This window comes from Mycetomoellerius zeteki, unplaced genomic scaffold (assembly GCF_001594055.1).
Source record: "Mycetomoellerius zeteki isolate Tzet28-1 unplaced genomic scaffold, Tzet1.0 scaffold8, whole genome shotgun sequence".
Classification (NCBI taxonomy): Eukaryota; Metazoa; Arthropoda; class Insecta; order Hymenoptera; family Formicidae; genus Mycetomoellerius; species Mycetomoellerius zeteki.
The window spans coordinates 508,943-522,918 of NW_017257830.1; the positions used below are offsets into that span (position 1 = coordinate 508,943).

General features: G+C 31.4%; 1 protein-coding gene and 1 pseudogene across 3 annotated transcripts; one reads left to right on the top strand and one right to left on the bottom strand.

The window, feature by feature from the left end:
- Positions 1-2,899: 2,899 nt before the first annotated feature.
- LOC108729843 (vesicle transport protein SFT2B) lies at positions 2,900-5,181 on the bottom strand. 3 transcript variants are annotated; one of them, XM_018459175.1, is made up of 6 exons: positions 5,102-5,181; positions 4,916-4,975; positions 4,776-4,793; positions 4,466-4,635; positions 3,155-3,272; positions 2,900-3,081 (listed from the first exon to the last, which is right to left on the bottom strand). In XM_018459175.1, exons 3-6 carry the CDS (start codon positions 4,776-4,778, stop codon positions 2,953-2,955), a joined length of 420 nt encoding a protein of 139 aa, XP_018314677.1. In that variant the 5' UTR covers positions 4,779-4,793; positions 4,916-4,975; positions 5,102-5,181; the 3' UTR covers positions 2,900-2,952. The 3 variants fall into 3 exon arrangements, with proteins under 3 accessions (XP_018314677.1, XP_018314674.1, XP_018314676.1); XM_018459172.1 differs by having other exon boundaries at positions 4,916-5,165; XM_018459174.1 differs by lacking the exon at positions 4,776-4,793 and having other exon boundaries at positions 4,916-5,165.
- Positions 5,182-10,887: 5,706 nt separating this feature from the next.
- LOC108729840 (putative nuclease HARBI1) lies at positions 10,888-13,685 on the top strand (annotated as a pseudogene).
- Positions 13,686-13,976: the final 291 nt, after the last annotated feature.

A 13,976-nucleotide genomic window follows, 5' to 3' on the forward strand; every position in this document is an offset into this window, starting at 1 on the left:
TTCGCCGCCGTAGTTCGTCAATGTTTTCTGGTTTCGAGACGTAAACTCGACTTTTCAAATATCCCCAATAAAAAAAGTGGCGTCAAATCTGGTGACCGTTGGATGAATCGCACTTATCTTACCTTAACTGGTTGGATGAATCGCACTTATCTTACCTTAACTGGTTGGATGAATCGCACTTATCTTACCTTAACTGGTTGGATGAATCACGCAATCTCTTTCCTTGAGTACGGTTCGATGTACGCCTTAACTGATTCTACGAACTTCGCGTGTCTTTCGTATCGGCAGAAATGATCGAAGCGAAGATTACATTTACATGTAAATAACACGTACGCTGTCTATTTTCAATTTCGTCGATACGAATTATCACAATTGTTTCTTAACTGGGAGTGTTTTTAAGGGAATGGGGCTCATATGCAGTGTTTTGTAAACGTTTCGACATCAGCTACACGAATCTGTAACAAAAACTGACGAGTTCCATTTGAAATTTTTTACGTTATTTGTATGCAGCTCGTAAGGGTCATTTCAAGGTCATGCCGTCTATGCCACATAATACATCTTTTCATACCATAAAAATTATGTCTAAGACATTTTGTCGAAAAATGAATAGTTTCGGAAATAATTGTTTGCTTCCATACTTTTTCCCCACCCTGTATACTGTGGTTCTAGTCTTCTTGGTAGATCCGTGTTCGATCCCACTTGCTTGCGCTCAAATACGCGATTTTTCACGTTTAGGAAACCGAAAATGGCTCCATCTGTTGATTAAGAGAAGTTAAAAAGGCCGTTGTGAAAAGAGTTTTGAAAGAGGCTTAAGGCCGTTGCGAATTGTACGAGAGGAGGTCTATGAGATCTCCAACTAAAGAAATCTTAATTTTCCATTTACATTCGATTTGAGACCTCTGCTCCCCGAGGAGGTTATTCATTATTTGTTGGGATTATTTTACCGCAGAAAGCAATATAAAAGCATCATGCAATCTATGGCTGCGTTCAGCAGACTCAACAGTTTTGCAATCGTTTTATGATTATCTGCTGAGATAGGACCATTCTTCTAGATCTAAAAGTATGATCCAATTAGCGCGAAGGAAACTTCCAACAGTTGCAAAACAAACGTTCTACTGAACGCAGCCTATGTAAAGAAACAATTAAGGCCGCAGCACAGACTCTTGCATAACGCATAGTGCATAAGCGAATCAACTAATCAGAATCTTTCCTTTCCCTCCCCATTCCATGAAAAAGAAGAATTTCGATTGGTCGATTCTCTTATGCACTATGCATTATGCGTTATGCGTTATGCAAGAGTCTGTGCTGCGGCCATTAAGCACAGTCTTTCTTTCTTTCTTTCCCCTTGATTGGTTTTCCGACTCAAGCATAGAGTCACAGTACCATACTTTCTGCATGGTACTGTGAGACTCTATCTTTGAGTTGGAAAATCAATCGAGGGGAAACTAGAAGAAAGAAAGAAAGAAAGACGGTGCTTAATTGTTTCTTTACATAGATTGCATGATGCTTTTATATTGCTTTCTGCGGTAAAATAATCCCAACTCCAATTGAAGTTAACTTCTTTCTTTTCTTCTTCTGTTAATTTGTCTGGATATAGGCGACGTGAACAAGGCGTTGGTCAGATTTATTTTTAGAACATTTAACTTTAGAACTTTAGCCGAGTGAAATTTACTTCCGAGGAAAAACACGGAATTACTAATTACAAAACACATGGAATTACTAATAACTTGAGGTTAACGATTAACGTCAAAAAGGCAAAATACTCTAAATTCCATTTTTTTTTTTACAAATTAAAAAAGGTCTGAATATTGTGAAATTTTAATGAAATTTTCTCCACCACTATATTACACTATTAGTGACACTACTTGTCGAATTTACTTATTGCATTAGTGATACTAGTAGTATATTTTTATGCAGGCTAGATCACAATTTAAGATTTTATTTCCAATTCGAAAATTAATCGAAATTGGAGTAAAAAAATCTGACGAAATCAATAACAATTTCGAAAATTTTCGACTTTTATCTTCGACATCGAACCCCGACATCTTTTCGAGGAACTATTTCTGACTGGGTATGTGCGATCAAATTATATGGTTCTATATGATTTCAATTATGTATAGGATATTGGCGTTTGTACTTCCCATTTAATGAGCACAAATCAGCACAAGTATCGATGTCTTCGTTATTTATGCTAAGAAAGATCATATAACGATTGTGTTAACTTGTGTTACCAAATAGAAAGTATTACTTATGATAAATATCTAAAAAAGCGATGCGTCTAGTCAAAGAACTAACTATGCTCAGGTATAAACGCATTCTTGATGAACGGCTTCTATTTTTATTATACAATATATATTTATTTATTACTTACAAATATACATTTATTTTGTAAGTGATTTCTTTATGTACTTTAGTAATTTATTTCAACTTATTAAAAAAAAATTAATTTAAATTGAAAACACACTTATTTAATAAATATTAAACAGCTCGTAAAAGAATATTCATTAAAACAATACAATAAAAGTGTAGTATATATGTACAAGAATTTTTATCTTTATATAAATTATTAAAAACAATAAATGCTGAAGATATAACAATATAATATCATCACTTTATATGTATGAATTATGTAGACAACTTATTTCTAATAAGAATTTATATAGAGTGAAATTCGTTAGCTTTACTTATCAAAGTAAATATATTACTTGTTACACAATAGAAGCATAATGTTATTTTTCTTATAATTACAAATAATATTAATTGTACTTATTTATATTACAATTAATTTATACTCTTGGAACATTTTAATCTATTTACTTGTTATAATATAAACATAGAATATAATCAATATTCAATGTTACAAAATGACTCAAGCATTAAAAGATTAAAAAAATTAAATGATGTTTCTATAACAAATTTTGATACAATGAAAAAGAAAGATAATTTCTCTTTTCATGTAACACAGGCTTCCACTGTCTTTTTGACAGCATCGCGAGCATATGGTATATATGATAAGGAATACCATGTCATAGCTAGTGACTGAATGATTATAAATAGAAGAGCTAGACCAGGATTATGCAACTGAAAATAAAAGAGTAATAAATACTTAGAAGTATGAAGAATATATAAAAAACAAGAAATATTGATTACTTACGTGTACAGCTGCAAAAAATGTCAAAGCAATCGAGACAAATACTAATATAGTTGCAATTATTCTCGTCGATGCAAACATCTTCTTAAATTGATTACATGGACCCATCAAGAAACACGTACTGAAATACACAGGATGATAATTATTCAAATATTTTGCAATTTTATTTATAAAACTAGTATATACATACACATGATATGAACTACTATAAATATTAAATTTATTATATAAATATTAAAATTATATGATAAAAGTTAGTTGTAATCCTGTAATTCTGTACCTAGAATATTAATATTAATGTCTGTACAGATTAAGACAGATTAGGACAAAGCTTTAAAACTATCACGTATAAAAGTACACATTATAACTAAACGTATTTCAATGAGAACTTATTCAGTTCAAAGAAATAAAAAAAAAAAGAATATCAGTGCAACTTTGAACGTATGCGTGTATCAAGGTTATTTTTATGATCATTTTCATGTTTGACATTTTTAATTTGTCCTGCATTATCATTCGCATTAATTAAATAAGTGTCCTAAATGTTAATTTTCTTTTTGCAGACGCAACTTTCATTAATGAAAGTCAGTGTACTGTAATCCCTCGTGTATTTTTGTAGGGAAATAGGGAAAATTTCATTCATTTTCATGTATGAATCCAGCCCCTATTGTATTGGATAAATTTTTCCTGGAAAAATTGGGTAGCATCCATGTTTCGATTGGACACGAGTCAATTTCAACAATTTTTCGGTATCTTTGCTGGAAAAAAATCACTTTCAGGGAAGTTGAATCTTTTAGAGAAATTCCAACAAAACTTCAGAAAAATTTTCAGAACAATTTCGATTTAAATTCAGCGATTTTTCAGCATATTTTTTGTACACGCGTGGGCAAATGTGCAACACACATAAAATGTAAGGTCTATTTATCTTAGGAACGTTTTGTAATTATGAAATACCCATGACAAATAATTAAAAAATAATATTAACCTGACGAAAAAGTTTTACGAAAAATTACATAGATTGAGACAAGATCATAGAAATTATTAGATGTTCGCAGTGGGACGGTAGAGCGACGGTTGTTTCTTTGAAAAACCTAGAAATCCTCCGTCCTCAAACAACGCCACTCTATGTCTCACTGCAAATACCTACGAAAAACTAAGAATTTCTAAACAAACGAACCTCACTCTACATCCCACTACAAATATCTACGAAAAATTAAGAATATCTAAGATTTTGTCTGAATATATGTAGTTTTTCTATACTTTTTCGTAAAAACTTTTCCGCCAGGGTACTGACAATTATATCACTTATTTTTTTACCTGGCTAAAGAGATAATATTGCCCAAAGTATAAAATACAGCAAATACGGCAAGACCTTTCTGTAAAAACAAGGCAAAGGATCCAAGGAATGAACATAATATGCCAACGATGAAACAAATTGCAAAACCTTTTATCCTGGTAGACCAACTTAATGTTGTTTGATCCATAACCTGTTAATCATAAAAATTGTCAATAATCTTTTTCAAATAAAGTTAGATTCCACATATTGTACATAATGTACAAAATATATGTAACAGTAGAGGTGCTACAAGTATATAAGATAAATTGCTATAATTCATTAACAATTTACCATGAAATCAGCATCAACCTTCCATTGTTGACCGCATGTGTGCATTTATTAAAGTGATAATTTCAGTTTACAAATGAGATTATAATACATGTAACCAATTATGAAGATATTCAGTAATGCAGCTTATTGTACGTAATTACCTGGGTAATAATACCACTTTCCTCATCGCATCGTTCATTACCGTTCAAAGCTCTCCTTAACTTGTCCATTTTAAATCAAAAACAAAAATTAATACACTTTTCAGACGAACCAAATTTCGAATTCATTAATCTATCAATGAGGTTAGCAAGCTAAATGAAAAACTTTATCATCTCACTGTTACATACTAATGTTTCAGATCAGATGCGTATTCCAAAATGTTTAGTTTATCGGAAAATATTTATACGTTAAATTAACTTTAACATAAAAAAATACATGTGCTACTATATTTATTTACACGTCTTTCCACGTCTTTCGTGTATGTACATGTATGTACAGCCACAGAACATATATATGTACAGCCTTCAATTTAAAAACGTAATTAGAGTTGGAGGTTGTTCTTAATAGCTTGCACTTTCTGTACTCACAAAGAGTGAAATAGGCAAACACAAACCAGAGAGAAACCTGAGAGCGGCCATCCCGGCCTTTTTCCTGTAATGCTTCCAACTCCCCGTACACTAGCGACACCAACGTCCATTTTCGAGACCCCCCCGTCTAGCCGATAAAATCGTATCGTCGAAAGTGGATGTGGTGAGCATTAATTCGCTGGGTCATAGTAGTGGCTGGACTTATCGACGCTGAGTCGGTAATAAAATTTAATAAATTAAATATTAAGGAATAAGACCTGTTTCGATCAAAGATAAAATTCTTTCTTTCTCTTACTGGACTTATTCATATCGGGCTAATTTCGATTAATATTAATATGAGAAGTATTCATACAAGTCCCTTAAAATTTTTTGAAAATATACTCGGTATTTTCCATAAATATTATAGATTGCAATAATCCATTCCTTAATCTTTTACATTTCTTTATAAATGTTTATCTCCGTTATGTTATATGTATACTTATTTGTGCAATATATAATTCATAATATATAATACATAAATCATAAATTTATATAGATATAAAGAACAGTGTAAACATAAACGGAGATATAATTCATGCATTTCTGTAGGAAGATATAATTTTATACGCAACAGGAAAAAAATGAAAAAATGAGCCGTTTATTTTGAAAGTGACCTAAGTCCATTTATTTTTAAATTGAGATATTTAAGAGTTTGCGTTTCAATAAAATTAAAAATATACGTATAGGATACCAACATGTCACACTGCTTAAGTGTATCTAAGAGAGTTAAATTTACAATTCCTATTAAAATAATAGCAATTATTAAGTGAATAATATGTGTTTTCTTACTACAAATGGAGTTAAGCCACTTTCAAAATTAACAACTAGATTTGTTATAAAATTTGAAAGAGCCCAAGTCCATTCGACAATTTAAAATGCTTCAAATTGAAAAAACAATACTCAATTTATTTTATATTATTTCTTTACAACACTTCAAAAACACAATTTATGCAATTCAGGAAATCTTCTAACTATATAAATTACATAACAATTTACTGCTCATCTACATTTTGTGTATGCGGGAGGGATTTGAAGAAGTCATGGTGCTCCGGTAGTATATATCGTAGTAAGTCCATCATGTCCTTATTTCGCTGTTGAAATTTGTCTTATATTTTTATAAAGTGGTGTCAATACAATATTTTCGAATTTTCTTGGTCTACCCCGACGTGGTAATAAATCCAGGATTTTAAACTCTGCATTCTCATCCATTGATATCTTATAGAAAATTTTATATGGTTCATTTCTCAAAAAACGCATCCAGCATATTTTTAACCAATTTATTGTTTCTCCGTTAGAATTCTTTACCCTTTTAAAAACTGCGTCCTCCAAAAATCTTGTTGATATGAAATCCTCTTGTTTCATTTCATTTAGAATAAAGTTATTACCTTTCCGGCACTTTTTGATAACATTATAATAATCTTGGGGGACAAACAGTAAATTATTTTTCTTTAATGACATTTCTACGACGCCAAAATCTCTATCATTCGGTAAAAATGAATGTCCTAATACTAAAAATTTGTGGTCTATGATTTCCACATTATAATAGATTGGACTTAGGCCACTTTCAAAGTAATGTTTTTAATTATTGAAATAATTGCGAAAATTTATGTGTCAGAAATTATCGTATACTCTGAATATACTTAACCGCAAAATGTTGTTTATGACAGCTAACTTCAAGTTGTACACGCTAGTATAGTCAACAACAAAAAATTGACAAATGGACTTAGGCCACTTTCAAAATAAACGGCTCATATACATATATACATATATTATATACATATACAGGGTGATTACTAATGATTGTACCAACTACTTACCATAAGACTTACCTACTGCATGACTTACCGACTGCACTTGTAATTTACTAAACGCTTCTTAGATGGCAGTTGCTTCGTCCGGCGCGCGAGCAGGTCCGACGTACATACAAAGGCCCTTGGTGAAAAATTTTTCTCAGATCTTATTTGTATAATTTTTCAGAATATCTCTGTGTGATTTTATAATCTTTTCAGATTTTTTTATAACAATTGGAATACTTTTCATAAATATTTAGAATGTCTACATCTTTTTTCAGAATTTTTAAATGTGGTAATTATGAAGTATCCTAAGATTTTTATTATTTTTTGTTCAACAAATTTCTGAGTGTTATAAAATCTAAAATAGTCAAAAGTATTTATTTTAAATTGTGGAATGAGAAATCTTAGAATATTTCAGAATTCACATGTATGAAAAATTCAAAGAGAAGATGTACCCTTTCCAAGTAAATGTAATGATTTCCGAAAAACGTTCCAATTCGTATAAAGATTATGAGAAAAACTTTTATCAGGGATGTTTTCGGAGAAAATATGATAAAATATGAAAAATTCTCATAATTATAGAATCGTTCTGAGAAGTTAATTTTTCACCAAGGGCCTTTGTACGTACGTCGGACCTGCTCGCGCGCCGGACGAAGCAACTGCCATCTAAGGAGTGTTTAGTAAATTACAAGTGCAGTCGGTAAGTCATATGGTAAGTAGTTGGTACAACCATTAGTAATCACCCTGTATATTATGTACATACATTATATACATACAATATATTTAATTTTAAATATTAAGAAACAGTTTTAAATAACTAAGTTAATTTTAATAATTTATAAGTAACACAGTACTTACACTGTAAAAAAATAAAATGTTAATTATAACTGATTGTTGTTAATTATAACTGATTGTATAACTGATTGTTGTGATAATTTCAACATTTTTACATGTCCCAGAACTAATTAAAATTAACATATCTTTTTACAACGTACGCAATTGCGAAACAGACTTAAAATAGCAATATAACAATTGTTTATTTATACATTTTATCGTTATACTGATGGAAAGATTTGTACATTTATCAGTATACCTATATATATTTAATTGAAATCGGAATTACTTTAATATGCTATGTTTATTTAAGTTTAATTGACAAAAAGGTGAAAATGGACTAACTGGCTTGTATTTTAATATAAAAAATACAAATTCTCGCAACATATGTCATAACGTAAATGTCTCAGCGATTGCACATGTATCTATGTCCGGACACTTAAACAAGATTTATAATTATATTATCTATATATGTAATTATTTATAATTCGTATATACTTGATATATATAATTATACATTTATTATCGAGAGATTTATTATATATATAATATAATATGTAATATAATTACAATCTTTGTCTTTCAAATGCTTTTCTTATTACAAAATTAGAATTTTTTCAAAAATTGTATTGAAAGACTACACATATACACAATATTAAATCGTTTAAGATTAATAATAATATAAATAAATGAAAGCTTTGTACAAACTTCCGGACATAGACATACACATGTCTGGTCAATGGGACATTTACCTTATAAGTCTGTGTATGTAGTCTGTAACAGCAGTAGTATGTATTTGACGAGAAGTAATGTGAAAAAAATTGATACACTTGAGAACAAATAAAAGAACTGTTTCAAAGCAAAATAGAAATTAAGTAATGGCAGAATCTATGATCGACACATTGAATTAGTGCATTGTATGTAAAGGATGTTATTTACAAATTGAGCAAAAAAGATGTTAATTTTCTGTACTGTATTATAACAAAAATTGAAATAAAAAATACAAAATAATTATAATCTATTTAGGTACTAACCCATTAAGAATCACAAGAAATTATACAACGAAAAATACTTAACAGATGCAAAATACAAACATGTACTTCTTCAATTCGATGCAAATTTTGGATAGAAAGCAATAGCAAACATTTATATTGTAGAATAACAAACGTTTTATATTTAACAAGTGTTCCATATTTACAAACGCACAAAAATAAAATGTTTAAAATAATTGATAAACTAAAAAGTTTAAAATTTTAGATGGAACGAGGTAAAGATTTTGGACAGTGAATCTTCATATAATAAAAGATTGATATCTGAAATGATCAATATCAAAAGACAAAACCAAGGTCTTAACAAACAAAATGAAACAGATTCACTGCCAGAATCTTACTTGCAAATCATATAATCCCTCTCTCCTTCGCAACTACATTCTTTCTCTTTCTTTTCACACTCCCTCTCCGTGTTGTTTCCTCTACTCTAAATTTTCCCCTTCTTATGCTCTCCTAATTTACCACATCAACCTTCTCGTCTTTTGAATGTCGATTTATATTGTCTCAGTACAGACTAAAGATGACACGATTTTTCTCTCGTCGCATTGCTTGTCTATTAAGATTCACATATAAGGTATTTATTTTAATTCAGCTGTGCTATTAAATTGTACTATTGCACATATTATAATGTTAATGGTATTTTACTGTAATATTTTATATGACTTATTAATTTATACGACTCGTTAGTGTACTTCTTAACAGAAATTATAATCATGCATGTATACGGAGGAACATTGTGGTACCGTTTTCCATTGCACCATGCTTCAATAATTATGTCATCTGAATGTTAATATAAGATCGTAGTATAATTTTAATTTAATTTTATTTCAACATTGATAAGGATCCGATAGGGATCGAAACGTGTGTTCTTTGTTCTTTATTTGTCTTTAATTTGTCATTCATTGTTTATAGCAGACATTAAAGTGTTTTTTATTATTATGATATGTTTATACAAATAATTTAACTCACAACAATTAACCTTTGACTCGTAACCCTATTTCATTTCGAATTTTTAATTTGTTGAGCATTATGACTATTATATATTAAAAATTTTAAATTTAAAAAGTAAATAGATAAAAATAACAATCATATTTGACATGTCTCTCTGAACGTAAAACACTCGAGGTAGTAAAAAGTTGGGGTTTTCAATCATGCCATGCGGTTATATAAAAAATTTTTTTTTTCGAGGTACACAACGAACTATTTTTAACTATTCCCTGTTATTTGTATGTATTGAACAATATATGTATTGATTGATCGAACTGAGAGGTTAAGATAGACCATGGTAGAAGTACTTCGAATTAGGAAGGAGCGCAGTGCGGCCGCTTGCCGCTACGACGCGCAAGAGACGGAATGAGAACTCGTGTTTAAGATTCAACTGAGCGGTTATAAAAAGCCCGATTGCCGTTGAAACAGCATCGCTTCTCGGCTCTCTGAGCTAAGATCAAAGTGTAGTATCTGTTCTTATCAGCTTAATATCTGATACAGTCCCCATAGGGGGCTCAGTATATTAATCTATTTTTTGGGACCAGGCGGGTGCTCGGAGCTTGCTCCGACCTTGCCGCGGGTCGACCCTGCATTGCATTGCAGCGGGGTTCGGCCCAGCAGACAGTTTCAACTATATTTAACTGTATTTTACACCTCACAGTCTGCCTGGTCTCAAGAAATAGATCTGGAAAGTGTCTGTGCGCGAGGGAGCGACCCGAAGAACCGAGGGACGGAGGCAAGCGAGCGGACAAGGGATCGCGCGGATACTGAGCCTCCAGCGCCGTTGGCGGCCAACTACGGTAAGTTCCATGCGATAGAGCAAACTTTCAGCTTTAATTTGATATATATAAAGTCATACTTTCGTCAACGAATACGCGAGAGACAGCTGAACGCATGGAACGCGACGGCCCGCGCGTCGTACCTGACGCATCCGTCGCTGGCAGCCTCCATGTAGCGTTGTAACGGCGACCCGCTACTTGCTTCATATCATACGTCATTTATCTATGTATTATTTATCTGCCTATCAATAAATTTATTTATTTGTCGACTCATCTATTCATAAATACACGCGCAACATCGGCGTGCGTGGCCGGCGCGTGGCCGATGCACCAAGAGAGCACATATATATTGATGTCCGTTTTCCATCCATAGGCTGTCAATTCTACATATAATCTATCTTACTCGTTGTATTTACTCGTTAACTATCTATTCGTCAATTGTAAATTGTACAAAACATCGAGGGTGCAGTCCACTTAATACGTATTTTACAATTATGGATAAAATGAAAGTCATTTTAACATGCGCTGTGAAATTTTTTTCAGAATCGCTTACTTACATTTATGATGAAGATAATAATGATAGCATTTCAAAAGTTATTGCTGAACAAGTTCTCAAAGATAACCAAATTCCCAGAGTAGAAGGTTATGTGGAACATGTAATTCCATCGCTTAGTGCCATGCAATTCAAAGCTCACTTTCGGTATCTATTATTTGTTTTTATACTTGTTGAAAATTATGAATTTATTTTCTAATTAATAAGTCGTTTTAGATTTCAATAAATGCAATTTTATATCTTAACAGATACAAGAGAAAAATTATATTATGATATAAACTAGTAAATAAGGTTCAGCACAAATTATCAATTATTAAAAATCAAAATAACACACAACATAGAGTAGAATAAACAGTTTTAAAGGACATTCATTACATTCAAAATTGTAACTTATTAACAAACTTATCTGTGCCGATTTTACATCGTTATTGCAAGGCCTTACGATTATTCAATTATCACACATCCATCCATCCATCCATGATCATGGTTCGCACGAGAAGAAGGGGCGAGCAACAACGATGTTCAATCTATAAAAATAACTGACTATCACCAGATAGTGCCATCTATTCAGGTTTATCATGCCATCTATCGTGAACAGACTTGATGTGAATTACCATTTTTCAACAATACTTATTATTTTTATATGTTATTGTATTGATACTTATTATCAATATGTACATTTGTTTCCTAGAATGCTTCCTTCAACGTTCGAATTTTTATTGGAATAGATTGGACAAAAATTGATCCGTACTACCGAAGGCAATGAAATGATACCTGCAGAAAAACAATTATTATTATGTTTATGGCGTTTTGCAACTCCAAACTCATACAGGTCAGTTAAAAATTTAAATGTTATATAAGATTTAATATAAAGTATAAAATATTGTATAAAAAAAGACCAGAAATATAAAAAATAAAAAGTTTTATACACTTATATTTATATTATTAAAATGAATATAAGAAATGTAATGTATTACATGTTTCACAAAATAATGTCATTATTTTATACAATACATATACTTGTACCTTAAATTTTCTTACATACATTAATGTTATTCCTTACGCACAAGAGCACTAATAAAAATGACATTATTAGTTATTATTTCTGATGTAAAACTTTTTTTCACATGCTTTATGTTATATATTACATGTAATAAATCACATCTTATATTATTGTACTTTTAGATCTATAATCGAGAGATTTAACGTTGGCAAGGCCACAGCTGTAAGAACCGTGCGTCGTGTTGCAAAAGCACTTTGTCAATTATTGCCAAGATATATAGTATGGCCAACAAATGATAAAATACAAGATATTGTACTTGAATTTTCTCGTAAAAATGGTTTTCCTGATACAATTGGAGCCATAGACGGTACCTACATAACCATTCCAGCACCTAAAGAAAATGCAGAAGCATATATCAATCGAAAAGGTCGTCATTCTATTCATCTGCAGGTAATATTTTAATGTTGTTATGATATCATTACTTATGTAATTTATTTCAAAATGTTATTACATATTATGTATGCGTGTGTATATGTATAGACTTTATACATTCCCGTAATTATAACCAGAATATCTAAATCCCTGCATAATTTATTATATTACGCTATTATTAGTAATGAATATAGCCGCAAGCAGCACACGATGCTCTTTTATTGCTGAATCGCTAACTGGATAAGCATCTTGCTACTGTATTGGCGATGTCAGCATCGCAGCCAATAAAGTGGCAAGATACCAACTGAACTAACAATCCAGCAGGAAAAAAAAGCATTGTGTATCGCCGAACCGGTGTAATTATTAATTAATGAAAGAATTTGTGTTGCATTTTGTACAGGCGGTGTGCGATCATACAATGCCGTTTACGCATATATATGTGGGGAATATAGGATCAGTTCATGATGCTCGTATCTTTCGCTTATCAGCTCTCCAAGATTATATAAATGATCCCAACAAGTTTCCCAATAATACTCATTTAATTGGAGATGCCGCATATGGACTGATTCAACATCTTTTAGTTCCATATGTGGACAACGGACATCTCACAGAACGACAAACAAATGACAATTATTGCCATTCATCAACGAGAATGGTAATAGAAAGACGTCTTATAAGTTAGCGGAACAAAGTGAGTGGAATCGATTCTAACAAACATTTTTATTTGTTGCTCATTTGTTGCTAAAAAGGTGCCCAAGAAAAAAATTTGTTGCTCTGTAGGTTTATTTAAAAAACGATGTTTCGCTAAATGAAGATTCAGTTAGCGGAACAATATCTACAACAAAGCCAATCTACGCAGAAATAATGTAGGAATTTGTTGCTAATTTGTTGCTAATTTGTTGCTGCCGAAATAACATTTTTTTAAATACTTTACATACTAAAAAAGTGTAAATAACAACGAGAAGCCTCAGCGTGCGGGCGGAAGAAGAGTAAAGTACCAGTAAAGTACCAGTAAAAGATTTGTTGCTGGCTTAAAATTGGTCCTAGGATGTCGTCCAAATTAGTTGCTCTCGAAATACGCCAGCACGCAGGTTTTACGTGGTTATTTATACTTATTTTGCAAACAACAAATTGCTGAATTGCATATTTCAAGAGCAACTAATTCG

Bases quoted from the DNA above. Each gene is read 5' to 3' on its own strand.
- LOC108729843 (XM_018459172.1), bottom strand. From the start codon at position 4,984: ATGGACAAGTTAAGGAGAGCTTTGAACGGTAATGAACGATGCGATGAG. The intron at 3,273-4,465 runs GTAAAAAAATAA...TGTGTATTTCAG, and splicing joins AATATTATCTCTTTAGCCAG to TACGTGTTTCTTGATGGGTC. The intron at 3,082-3,154 runs GTAAGTAATCAA...TTTTATTTTCAG, and splicing joins CATTTTTTGCAGCTGTACAC to TTGCATAATCCTGGTCTAGC.